Source organism: Camelina sativa, chromosome 6 (genome assembly GCF_030686135.1).
Source record: "Camelina sativa cultivar CO46 ecotype springtype chromosome 6, ASM3068613v1".
Classification (NCBI taxonomy): Eukaryota; Viridiplantae; Streptophyta; class Magnoliopsida; order Brassicales; family Brassicaceae; genus Camelina; species Camelina sativa.
Window position 1 is genome coordinate 21,146,615 of NC_141885.1, and position 13,158 is coordinate 21,159,772.

At 35.6% G+C, this 13,158-nt stretch overlaps 3 protein-coding genes across 6 annotated transcripts; all 3 read left to right on the forward strand.

Annotated features, from left to right (window-relative positions):
* Positions 1 to 1,870: 1,870 nt before the first annotated feature.
* On the forward strand, positions 1,871 to 5,202 carry LOC104792012 (glycosyltransferase-like At3g57200). The gene is made up of 11 exons (XM_010518031.3): positions 1,871 to 2,410; positions 2,673 to 2,822; positions 2,899 to 2,951; positions 3,203 to 3,311; positions 3,408 to 3,542; positions 3,644 to 3,688; positions 3,835 to 4,022; positions 4,195 to 4,336; positions 4,428 to 4,474; positions 4,556 to 4,643; positions 4,729 to 5,202. Exons 1-11 carry the CDS (start codon positions 2,075 to 2,077, stop codon positions 4,978 to 4,980), a joined length of 1,545 nt encoding a protein of 514 aa, XP_010516333.1. The 5' UTR covers positions 1,871 to 2,074; the 3' UTR covers positions 4,981 to 5,202.
* A 364-nt stretch (positions 5,203 to 5,566) lies between these two features.
* LOC104792013 (uncharacterized) lies at positions 5,567 to 8,628 on the forward strand. 3 transcript variants are annotated; one of them, XM_010518032.2, is made up of 11 exons: positions 5,567 to 6,185; positions 6,460 to 6,547; positions 6,813 to 6,904; positions 6,981 to 7,099; positions 7,167 to 7,282; positions 7,385 to 7,512; positions 7,620 to 7,706; positions 7,836 to 7,896; positions 7,990 to 8,030; positions 8,143 to 8,263; positions 8,373 to 8,628. In XM_010518032.2, exons 1-11 carry the CDS (start codon positions 5,818 to 5,820, stop codon positions 8,430 to 8,432), a joined length of 1,281 nt encoding a protein of 426 aa, XP_010516334.1. In that variant the 5' UTR covers positions 5,567 to 5,817; the 3' UTR covers positions 8,433 to 8,628. The 3 variants fall into 3 exon arrangements, 2 of the variants coding, with proteins under 2 accessions (XP_010516334.1, XP_087310421.1); XR_015559717.1 differs by having other exon boundaries at positions 5,725 to 6,185; positions 7,375 to 7,512; XM_087454295.1 differs by having other exon boundaries at positions 5,728 to 6,185; positions 6,813 to 6,908.
* A 328-nt stretch (positions 8,629 to 8,956) lies between these two features.
* On the forward strand, positions 8,957 to 12,760 carry LOC104792014 (agamous-like MADS-box protein AGL16). 2 transcript variants are annotated; one of them, XM_010518033.3, is made up of 8 exons: positions 8,957 to 9,293; positions 9,374 to 9,564; positions 10,931 to 11,009; positions 11,398 to 11,459; positions 11,863 to 11,962; positions 12,054 to 12,095; positions 12,188 to 12,271; positions 12,361 to 12,760. In XM_010518033.3, exons 2-8 carry the CDS (start codon positions 9,383 to 9,385, stop codon positions 12,529 to 12,531), a joined length of 720 nt encoding a protein of 239 aa, XP_010516335.1. In that variant the 5' UTR covers positions 8,957 to 9,293; positions 9,374 to 9,382; the 3' UTR covers positions 12,532 to 12,760. The 2 variants fall into 2 exon arrangements, with proteins under 2 accessions (XP_010516335.1, XP_010516336.1); XM_010518034.3 differs by having other exon boundaries at positions 8,995 to 9,293; positions 9,381 to 9,564.
* Positions 12,761 to 13,158: the final 398 nt, after the last annotated feature.

Genomic DNA, 13,158 nt, shown 5'->3' on the forward strand with positions numbered 1-13,158 from the left:
AGATTCTGGAGTTATTGATTTAGCCTATTTATTAAGGTTTGGCAGAAAACTTTCCTCTATATGTGTCACTGGTAGCGTTAGTAGAGAGAGTTTGGCAGAAACTATAATCATTAAATCGCATAGATTAGTTAGTAGTAAATCTAATTACTTTACGTTGCCGGGAAAGCCGACTATTTTTCGTCAGTTTTGTCCTAAAATTAAATGCACTTTTCTCAGCTTTCTTCAGCAATAAATTAGAAGATAGACTGATTCGAATTCAATAGTTTAAGAAAAAAAAAGAAAAAAAAACTAATTTATTGTTGACCAAATTTTTATACAGGCATTTAAGCAATTTAAATATAAAGTTATATTGGTGCACACACACAAAAAAAAAAGAGTTATCAACTTTTAGCTACATTTATAATACTGAAATAAGATTATGGGCTATGTTGCATGGAAACTCTTTTTGAGGTGCGTTTCCTGTTTCCGAAACGCTTCGGAAACGGAAACTCATGGAAACTCGGAAACAAGCCACAAAAACACGTTTCCTAAAAATTTCAGTTTGGAAACACGATAGAAACTCCGTTTCTGTTTTGGAAACACGATGGAAACGAAGTTTCCGTTTTGGAAACGCGGCGGAAACTCTTTTTTATAATTTTGAAATTTAATAAATAAATAATTTAATTTATAAGAATTCATAAGTTATAATTAGTCGAACCCTAAAAAGCAAAAGCTATAACAATTTTATTTTTAATTAAACTATTTAATATTTATGTTTTGAATTTGTGTTGTTTCAGAATTTTTTTATTATGATTTTCATGTTTGGGGATTTATTAATATATATATATATATACATGTTTCCTATACGTTTCCATTACCTATTTTTCAAAAAAACCCGTTTCCCGTTTCCGAAACGTTTCGTTTCCGCGTTTCCGTTTCCGTTTCCATGCAACATAGATTATGGGAGATGTTCGAAACTACAATCCTTAACATTAACAGAATAACATAAGTCACTAGAACAAATCAAAATTTGACATGTAGTCTATATAAAAACTATATATTATACATTTTAATCCAAGTATATATGTATTCATAAATAATTCAACAATTACGTGATTTTTTTTAGTATAAAAAATAAGTGTATTTCGAGAAAAAAAACTATTCTATACCTAATTAATGATAGTTAGGATGTACTACTATTTTATAGTAATTGTATTCAATGTCAATATTCAATATAATATTATTTTGTTTATTTATTTTTGTTCAACATCTCCTATATATTAATTGAAAAAAAGTTGATGTGTCGTCGCCAGAGAATTCGAAGCACATCTTAGCAAATAAACTCTCTTAATTAATTCTAATTACATCTATGCCATTACAGACTTAAATAAAAATTCACTAAATAAATTAAACTATTTGTAGTCATTTAATTTGACACTATATTATACTTCTTTCAAAAACAAAAAATTAATTCTTTAAAAATTTAATAATTATTCATGTTTTATTAAAATAAATTTCATACAAATTTTTTCACCGCGTTAAAATTATTATTTACTTTCAAATATTTCACGGATAAAATATATTTTTATATAAAATAAACGTAAATTTGAATTAAAAAAAAAATATTTACATATTTTATTTTACACAAACAAATATCAAATCTTAAATAATAATTTTATTTGAATTAATGTATCCGCACTATGTGCGGGTTGTTACCTAGTATTATTTTATTTTAGTAAAATTATATTTTTGATTAAAATTAGTTAGATTGTACTATATATTTTTTTAGATCATGTCAATATCTTAATTTTTAATAGAAGAGAAAGAAAAAAAGAAATAGTTGGCCAAAAAAAAGGAAGTATATATTTATTTATGATTTTTGATAAATCCTAAGAAAATAAGAAGAAAGGCCAACTGAAAAACGGCTCCGTCATCAGAGAGAGAGAGAGACTACTCCTTTCAAATTCTCTTCAGTTTCAATTTCTTCGTCTCCCTCCCACACCCCTCTACACATACGCATTGTGGGATTCATACATACATACATACTCCCTTTCTTCTTCTATGCCACTGGCGTTTTTGTTTTTGTTTTTGTAGCATGGCGGGTCAACACTCCTCTTCCAAACCCTCTGTGTCCTCTCCTTCATCATCATCTTCCTCGCGTCTTTTCTTGCTCGTGACTCTCCTTCCTCTCTCTCTCGCCTGTTTTGCCTTCGTTCTCCAATGGCGCGGCGGACTCGACGACCCGGTTACCCTTTGGTCTACGGATCATCACGAGTTCCCCGGAATGGTTTCAACCCAACAAGAGAAACGCTCTTCCCGTCGTTCGGTTTCTGATTCGGGTTGTGTTGATCTTTTAGGTCAGAGCCGTTCCCCTTCGTTTCCTTATTTCCGCGATTGGGATTTTGCTTACCAATCGGATCTCAAACCTAGGGTGAGTCCCTTTTTTCTCCAATTTTGGATTTTTCTCTTCTGGTTTTAATTTGATTTACTCGTCTTCTTGTTCTTATATCGTTGATCCTTGTTATGTGTTTCACTGGGATGGAAATTTACAAATTCATTACTTGTTGCAGTTACGTTGTATAGCTAGACTGGTATTTTGTGATTTGAGTGTTGTGGGAAACTTGTGATATGTAAAAATCAGATTTTTTTTTTTATAAAGATTCTGACTTTTTGTTTTTTGTTTTTTATGGTAGATATGTATTACAACAAGCACTTCGGCTGGATTAGAGCAAACACTGCCATGGATTTTCTTTCACAAAGTTATTGGAGTTTCAACCTTTTATTTATTTGTTGAGGGGAAGGCTGCATCACCAAACGTGTCTCGAGTTTTGGAGTCTATTCCTGTAAGCTCTGTAACTTTTCTTTGATCCGATTTATTGATTGATTTGTTTTCTCTTAACTGTGTTTCCCTTTTTGCAGGGTGTAAAAGTTATATACAGGACAAAAGAATTAGAAGAACAGCAGGCCAAAAGGTATTCTCTTCTGCATCTTTTGCGAATATCTTTGGCGAATGAAGTTCTGATTTTGCGGGTTATATAAGAGTGGCCTAGAATCCATGGATTGATATAGAGTGTTTCAGTTAGAAAAAGATTGGTAATTGATATGATGTGCCTTTGTTATGATTGTCATGTCACTTACTGAAATGTTTGTTGGGAATCTCTTCACCTTACTTTTAGATCTATAAATCCACTAATATGACATTTCATTGCCTTTTGGTCTACAGCCGGATATGGAATGAGACTTGGCTGGCGAGCTTCTTCTACAAACCGTGTAACTATGAATTATTTGTGAAACAGTCCTTGAACATGGAAATGGCAATCAAAATGGCTCAGGTATCTGTTACATTTTCCATGGTTGGATACGGCATATGGTAATAATCACTTGATTGCTTTCTCACGCTGCACGTTGCTGTTATGCGGTGTATGTAGGACACTAGTATGGACTGGATAATACATCTTGACACCGACGAGCTTATACATCCTTCTGGAAACCATGAATATTCTTTGCGGAATTTGCTGGCAAATGTATCTGCAAACGTGGATATAGCTATCTTTCCTAATTATGTAAGTGTTACAGGAGATATGATTTTCATTTTTAGATAGGAATTTCGTTTTTAGACTGTGATTAGCTTCTTCAGGCTTCATCAGCATTGTTCTTGTTTCAGGAGAGCAGTGTTGAGCGAGATGATATCAAGGTACCTTTCAGTGAGGTATAGAAATTATCATCTTTTGTGACTACGTGCTTTTTCTTACCAGCTAAACCTATATTATCCCCATGAGAAATTGATTACATGATTTGTCGGACTTACCATAGGTACTTGATTATATTTTCTGTTGTACTTTCATTTTATCATAGGTATCAATGTTCAAGAAGAATTATGACCATCTTCCGAGAGATGTTTACTTTGGAAGCTATAAAGAGGCCACTCGTGGAAACCCAAACTACTTTCTAACCTATGGAAATGGGAAAGCTGCTGCCCGTGTTCAGAACCATCTTCGTCCCAATGGTGCTCATCGATGGCACAACTACAGAAAGAGTCCAAAGTATGCTCTTCTCTCGTTAACTTGTCTATCAAATGACTCTTTGTATCTGATCTGACTCTTTGTATCTGGGATAAGTGTGGTTGATCCAATAGAAGCTTGTAGTAGGACATGGAGCCCTGAACCTGTCAATTTCAGTTGTTTGGGGTTGCTGACTATTTTATCGTTGATACAGTGAGGTCAAAGTAGAAGAAGCTGCCGTGCTGCACTACACTTATCCCAGATTTTCAGATCTTACCTCAAGACGTGATCGTTGTGGCTGTAAGCCCACTAAAGTGGATGTCAAGAGATGTTTCATGCTGGAGTTTGACAGAGCTGTGAGTGGAGATTTATGTTAAAATTCCTTTCTATTTCCTGCATATTATTCTGAAATATAGAGTACTCAAAGCTCTTGGCCATCACATGTAGGCATTTATTATTGCTTCAACCGCGAGTACAGAGGAAATGCTTCAGTGGTATCGATATAGATTTAAATATAACCATTGCTCTTCATCCTATTATCCTCTCCTGCAGTTTAATAAGCTTCACTAAAACAGGTACAAAGAGCATGTTGTGTGGACAGATGAAAAATTGAAGTTGAAACTCCTTAGGAAGGGAATTCTGACCCGCATTTATGCTCCCATGGTTAGTTACAACAAATCTAAACCACGTTTCTTATTTGGCATGATCGATCAGTGTTTGGTTTTCCACAAGCTATCATATCTTACAGGTTATAATCCAAGAGCTAAGGGAAGCGGGTGTTTTCAGCTCCGTGGTAACCGCAGCTCACATGTCTTTCTCGAAAAACTCTTCAACTGCTGATTCGACTTTAAGCAATACCCGAGAATCTTCTCAGGCAACTGGTAGGAGGAAGGTGTTGGAATTTCATCTTGATCTTGACGGTAAATCTCAAGTATCAGCGGTACCACCACTGTCGCCTCCAGGCTTGGAAGCAACCAAGATGGAACCTTCTGAAAAGTGACTACAAAGAGTGGGATTTATTCGAATGACATACGAACAGGTTTTGAACCTGAGCTCTGGTGTACATTTAGGAAAGGTTTTCGTTTAGGTTATACACACAGATGATTCCACAGATGAAGAGGGAATATCATATAGCAGGCTTCTATCATATGTACCATGCAAAATACTTGATCATGTTGATGAGTCAATAACTTCAAATACAACAAATTCATTGCCTTCCTCATCTGACTACTGGTTTTCTTTTGTGCTCTTTTAACTTCATCGTATCTCTAACCTCCCTTATTCAGGTTTATAGTTTTCTTAAAATGTGAAGTTTAGTTTCTGAACATCTTGCTTCTTATATTTTTATTCTAAAGTTGAGGCAATGACAGATTCAAGAATGAGGAGATCAAGTTTTGATCTCTAATACAGACAACTCAAGTTTCACTCATCTGTGTTACATGAGAAAGTTGTTCTTCTTCAGGTTTTGTCATTATCTCTACTTTAGAATAAAAATATCATTAGCTTATACAATTTGGATCTGGCCAAACTATACGTAAGATTTACTCTTCTTTATACTACTCTTGATAACTTCTATCTTACACTTTGATTAAAAAAGAAAATAAAAAGATAATTAGTAATTTGAGCAATTTCACATGAATCCCATAGTTATCTCTCTATTTCTTTTTATACTTTTTTTTTTTTGGCAAAAAAGTGAAGTGTGATACGGTGTCGTATTATTGTTAAGTGGCAAGTTCTAATTGAATGCGCCTACACAGACTTGAAGAAGCTTTTAGCGAAAAGTCGAAGAAGCAAATCCATCCAGAGGCGGGGAACCAAAGTAGCCAACGGATCCGTCATGGCAGCTCGTAAGAGAGCTTCTTCAGTCACTAATTCGGCCAAACCAGCTTCATCTGAACCTACCCCGGCGACGAAGGAGCAGAAACCCACTGTTTCCGGAGAAGATTTCCGTCTCGCACCGCCGAAATTGGGAGTGATCTTTGTGATCTCTTCGCTTCTGTGTTCGCTTTACCTTTACCTTCTCTGTTTCCACTACAATGTTGACAACGAGCTCAAGCGTCCGATTCTTATTAACGCTGGGCTTAGCTTGGTTGGGTTCTTTGTCACACTCAAATTGATTCCTGTGGCTGCTAGATACGTTCTCAGGCGTAATATGTTTGGTTTTGATATCAATAAAAGAGGCACTCGTCAAGGACAAGCTAAAGTGTTAGTTTTTTCTTTCTTTCTTTCCCTTCTTTGATTTGTCTCTCGTTTCTTGTTTAGGTTTTAAATTTAGTATTAGTGTTCATTGTTATATCTTGAAATAGATGTCTCTTAAGATTTGATTTTGTTGGGAGGGTGGAAAAGTATGAAGTGTCTCAGTTTCTAATTGATGTTCTATACATGTTTTAGGCTTTGATTTGATGATCTTTGTTACATGATCTGACTTCTGTGTGTGTCATTGGTAAGTTTTGATGTGCTTATTCTTATTTCTTTGTAGGCCTGAGTCATTGGGAATTGTTGTCGGTATTGTCTTCTTGATAGTGGCGATAGTGTTTCAGTTCTTTAATTTCACAGAAGATTCGGTGGTAAGTGTCCCTGATCTCAAAAGCTCAAGCTTTGATCATTCACTTCTTTTGGCTAAGTGAGTCATTCATTTGTGAGACTTCTTTTTTTTTATACCAATGTTTCAATCTTTCTTTTCTTCTGCTTTTGCATATGTGTTTAAATTCAGCTGTTATGTCAAATTACAATGTTTTGTCGCTAGATGGATGTGAACTGTGGACTTGGTAGCTGTTAGCTCATTTATTGCTTCGATGCAGTTTCATCAGTCTGGTTAATATATTTGTGCAGTGGCTTGTGGAGTACAATGCAGCTCTGGCATCTATTTGCTTCATGATTTTGCTTGGATTTGTAGATGACGTCCTTGATGTGCCTTGGAGAGTGTAGGTGCAGTTCTTGTTTTTGGATTAAGTTCATTCTTTATTTTTGTTCGCGTATTAATTATTGGTCAATTTGCAGGAAACTTCTCCTGCCATCTTTTGCAACCCTTCCTCTGCTGATGGCATATGCTGGACATACAACTATCGTCATACCGAAACCTCTAGTTTCTTATGTTGGCTTGGAAGTGCTTGATCTAGGTAGTGTTAAAACCATCAGTAGCTATGTTCAAATTGATTTTCCTTAATTGTATTTGTATCGTGGCAGGACGAATATATAAATTATATATGGCGCTACTGGCTGTCTTTTGCACAAATTCTATAAACATTCATGCTGGTCTGAATGGCCTTGAGATCGGTCAAACCGTAGTTATTGCAGCTGCTGTAAGTTCTGCAGTCAAAATGCGTCTTAGTTTGTTTTGTCCCAATTTTCCTCCGGTTGGTTTCTCTTAAGTAAATATATGATGCATTCCCAGTTACTTGTAGATCCTGATACATAATGTCATGCAAATCGGAGGATCTGTTGATACTGAGTATCATCAAGCTCATGCCTTCTCAATCTACCTTACTCAGCCGTTGATGTCAACATCACTGGCAATGCTTGCCTACAATTGGTAATACTTTCAACTTTCAAGTCCTTATCTCTTAAATTTATCAGGTAAACAAACAATGCGGATTGCTTTCTCTAACCTCATTCATGTCGAATCTTTGGTGTTGTTAGGTACCCTTCTGCAGTTTTTGTTGGAGACACTTACACAGTCTTTGCTGGAATGACTATGGCAGTTGTTGGTATTCTTGGTCACTTCAGGTGTACTTCCAACCATACCTTCCTCATTTTTCTGTACATATAGATTCATCATTTGCAGTTTTGCATTTAACTAAAGTGTGAACCCTGCACAGCTAACTAACTCTATCTTTTGGAAATTCTCTTTCGCAGTGAAACCCTCCTAATCTTTTTTCTTCCACAAGTGTTGAACTTTCTACTGTCGCTTCCGCAGGTTTGATTGCCTTTCTTCATCTATTACACTTTCTGTTGTTACTTTTCAATTTCATGTCAAAGCACCTAACTTGCTTTGGTATAACTGTTTCAGCTTGCTGGCATTGTGAAATGTCCACGGCATCGTCTCCCCAAGTAAGCATTTTTTTGGTCATTTTTTCATAAAAGCAAGGCCAACACATATGAATCTTTGTTACATAAAAGCAACACATGACATGACTATTTGTTGCTCTCTCTTCTGAATCAGGTTTGATCCAGCTACGGGACTGTTGACGGGAACAAAAGATGGGACACTGGTGAACGTCTACTTGAGGATATTTGGTAGGAAATCAGAAAAGACTCTATGTATTCATCTTCTTGTTTTCCAGGTAAACTTGTTACTAATACCCATATGATCTCTAGATTCAAGTTGGTTTGTTTGTTAGAGAAAGAAAGAAATCACAAATATTTGATGTTTGTGTGTTATATATATTGCAGGGTCTAGCTTGCGCCTTTTGTTTCATGCTTCGGCATTTCCTTGCTGGTTGGTACAAATAAAAATCCCTGCGACCAGAAGAATCTCTCTATATATATATATTTACGGTGTTGGTGGTCCTCGTTTCTTCTCTCTGCCTTCACAAATCACACACACACAGACAGAACTTGTTTTTTGTTTCATGTCCAATCTATTAGTGTCCATCATTTTAGTTTACTTACATAGAGAGTTTCTCATCTAAGGAGAGTTTATCACAAATGAACGAATCAGAACCATCCATCTAAATTACACAAATCAGTCATCATTCACTACAAGCGAAGACGGATTCGAACACTGTTCAGAGAACTAATTTTAGTTTCTTCCGAATCTAGCTAAAATAGATAGCTTCTCCGTAGCTTCTTCAATATTGTAAACTTTTTTGTACGAAATTTTGATAAACTAAATAATTGAAAAATCCTTAAAATATCCTTTTCTCGCATTATAGGATATAGTTGGGTACATTAAAGTATTAATTTTATTTTAGGACAAAAAAAAAATATGAAGAAGGAAAGTGCTTTGTATTTTCAGACAGACTAGTTGTCGTACTACGACAATAAAAGAAAGAGATAAGAGAATAGACCGGCTGGGTATCGAAAAAGGAAAGAAAAGAAACCCCACTTATAGCATGCCAAGTGTCAGTATAAACAAGCGATCTATGTTTATATAGTAAGAAAGCCCTTTTAGCCCTAAATATCACAAAATATTATCATATGATCTTTCCTTATGTGGCTCTCTCTACTACTCTCTCCTTTTCTCCTCTTTCGATCAACAACAACAACAACAGCTTAACCCACCACCACCAAATCTCTCAGCTGAACCGTTTCTTCTCTCACCTCCGGTTATCGGATTAGCCAGATCTCGTCTCAATTTCAAAAAAAAAAAAGGTATATAATTAATTCGATTCTTTTGTTGTTGAATTGGGGAATTTGAATTTGAAATTGACGATGATGTTTAATTTGTGGAGTTGAAAGAAATGGGAAGGGGAAAGATCGCGATAAAGAGGATCAATAACTCAACGAGCCGTCAGGTTACGTTCTCGAAGCGAAGGAATGGTTTGTTGAAGAAAGCTAAGGAGCTTGCGATTCTCTGCGATGCTGAGGTTGGTGTTATCATCTTCTCTAGCACCGGTCGCCTCTACGATTTCTCCAGCTCCAGGTACCCTTTTTTTTCTTTTCTTTTTGGTTGGTTGACTTTTTTTTTTTTTTTTGGGGTATTGGTATTGGTTTGGTTGGTTGATTGAGGAATTAATTTCTAAATCTTGATTTCTTGTTAATTGTTTATTTGCAAATTTTCAATTGGTTTAGGGAAAGACTCGTAGTAGATCAATTGAATTGGCTGAAATTTCCAAGTCTAACTTACGGTTTAATTGAGAGATTCATAGATTCTAAGGTTTTTGTAATTAAGGGAACATGATAATGTGTGTTGTTGTGTTTTCTTGTTTTGTATGTATGTATGTTTCTATGTTTGTTTGAGATGAGGGGAGCTTTAGATTGTGAGGTGTTTCTCGAAACATACTAATTTTGGTAGACACTTTTTCAGAAGAGGAAAGGTAGGGGTGGGGGTGGGAGAGAAAAGGAAAGTGGTTAGTGGTTGAAGAAACTCTTCACTCTCTCTCTCTCTCTCTCTCTGTCGCTCATAAACCACTTTTTTTTAGTATTTGTCTTGTTGGTTTGGTTAGAGAGGGTTTTTTTTTAGAAAGAATCGTCTCCTTTTCCACTCTTCCTTTTTCTTTATTGGCAACTAGTTGGTGGGTTTGATGTACCTAAAATGAGCTGCAGCATTATCTTATGTTTATTAATATACACAAGTGGGATGGGGGGAATCATTTCTGATTTCGTTGTCATCCATAATCAAGTTTTGCTTTTAAATTATTCCACTTGCTCATTTGTTTAATGATATGTAGGAGTATAGTCTTTCTTTTTGGAAACACTTTGCCTATTGTTATAAAAAAATCATTATATCATCAATCCCTTCCGATTTTCTATTTTAATTAGGTTGAATATAATCTTGCTCTTAGATCTGTTTCAGAGGGAGAATGCTTCTATCTTTGTTTTTGTTATTTTCTGTTTTTTTGTTCATTTTTTTTAGTTCCCTGGTTTTAGAACTGGGTTCTGTCCTTTTCTTTTCTTTTTTTGTTTCTCTCTTTAATATAAAGATATCAAAAACAAAAAAACGAAAATGAATTTGTAAGTTCCATCAGAAGTGTTACAGTCGAAACGAACAAAATATTAAGTAGAAAGATCGTCAGAAATAAATGTAATGGTCTAAAATGGTCCTTCACATTTATGTCTCACTATGACACTATCTATACCCTGCTTCTTTGTTAGCGAATCTGTATTTGGGGTGCAGAGAATCTTCATTCCATGTAGGCAAAGATGGCTAAGGGTAGACTAAAATCTGTTTTTAAGTAAAAAAAATTCTGACAATGGAAGTTGTAAGGAGAAATGCTGCAGCGGATGTTGCTTGGTTACCTTACCTACCAACCACACTCTTCAACTATGCAACTACCTTTTTTTGGCAGCATGAAGTCGGTCATAGAGAGATACACCGATGCCAAAGGGGAAACCAGTTCAGAAAATGACCCCGCTTCAGAAATTCAGGTACTCCCTCCTTTGTGGTTACTCCTCCCTCTATGGATCCCAACGAGTAATTCAAAGACCTAATTCTGTAATTGAGTAACGAATATACCAAACTTAGTAACATACTAAAACAGAGAGACTGTTATTGGTGCTTTTACTGATGTTAGCCTATTACAACTTCATTAGCATATCTCAACATTTTAATTCCTCTTCATATCAGACTTGCAGACCATAAATACCACACATCGTTGCTGACTTAGGATTTGATAAAACACAATACATGACACCAGACCATCAGATTACATACATAATGTTGCATTTTCTTATTCAAGAATCCTATTAATCCAAAAACATAATACTTGTTTTCTCAGTTTCAATCACCTGAAAAATCATTTCTGTTATATTATAGTTCTGGCAAAAGGAGGCTGCGATTCTAAAGCGACAGCTGCATAACTTGCAAGAAAATCACCGGTATGTTTTGCATCCTCTGAGTTTGTCAAACACTCTCGACAGTAGTAACAACTAGAACAGGGAATGATGTACTAACATGCAAAAACTGATAACGTATATGTAGTTCACGGCTAGTTTTTGCAGAACCCAAAAGTATCCTACCATTTGTATAGGAAGTCAATAATATTAAGAACAAAAAGCCAAGGATTAAGAATGGTTCCCCAAAATCACCATTGTATCTCTACCACCTCCAGAGTTATCTATACCTCCACACATCTTAACCATCCATAAGAAGGAAATAACCAGAAACTTTGAAACTCCCCATCTATTTTGTTTTGTTTTGTTTTTTGGTGAATTAGGAAATGTATATAGTAGTAGTAACTCTGGAAAAGTATGCATATTCAGAAGAGCTTGTACTTGACAGGCAAATGATGGGGCAAGAACTCTCTGGACTAAGTGTAGACGATTTACAGAATTTGGAAAATCAGCTTGAACTGAGCCTTCGTGGCGTTCGAATGAAAAAGGTTTTGATGCTGTGACGATATGTCAATTTTTGGAACCATTTAAGAAGAAGTAATAGCTGTACTCTATCTACTCTTTTCTTGCGTTTTGCAGGATCAAATGTTAATCCAAGAAATACAAGAACTCAACCGAGAGGTGGGACTCTATAGTTACCGTCATATATAGATTTTAGACATTTTCAGAGTGTTAGTAAGCGCAATGCTAATCCTTTATCTTTTCGGTTGCAGGGGAATCTCGTGCACCAAGAGAATTTAGACCTTCACAAGAAAGTAAACCTAATGCACCAACAGAATATGGAATTGCATGAAAAGGTACCTTTGAGGTTTTGGGAAGCATCTAGCAGCCAAATGATACAACATTTTTTCTCCTATCTGAGGATAATATGTGTGTGCTTATCCAGGTTTCAGAGGTTGAGGGTGTGAAAATCACAAACAAAAATTATCTTCTCACAAATGGTCTAGACATGAGAGATAACTCAAGCGAACATGTCCATCTTCAGCTCAGCCAACCGCAGCATGATGAGACGCATGCAAAAGCTATCCAACTCAATTACTTTTCCTTCATTGCATAATATTTATGGTGTGCGTATGTACATACGCACACACTTATGTTGATGACCTCGTCGGAAACATATCTCAATTAACTGTAGCAGCTTGTCAATGCATAAGCAAAGATACAGAAACATGATCAGTTTGCAATCCATTTTCTATCAAACACCAGCTTTGTAACTTTTTAAAAAACATTTCCTCCCTGCAAAAAACCTTGGTTTGACGCTTAAGCATGTTAGTTTGATGATCAAAGGATATGAGTGTTTTTTCACATAAAGTTGTACACTTACGTTGCATTTCTAGCTTGCCCATCCAAATCAATTTATAAAATGGGAGTTAGTTAGCAGTATGAAAGATTGAAAGGTGATTAATTTATTGGTCCCGTTAATAACCAGATCTAAACAATGAAGAAGAGCTACAATAATATTAGTAATGAACATGACAATATATTTCAGCAAATCATCTATCTAAGCTATACATACAGCTAAGGTTTTACTATTTCTATTTAAGATTCTCAATTGCAAGTCTTGGCAACTTCAAAATCCAACGAACGGACGGTCAGGATTGTCCGATGAGCATCGTCTTCTTCTTATAGTGTCATTAGTAGCTAAATACGCTTAGAATGTTGCAGTCTGAACTAGAAGCGCTGA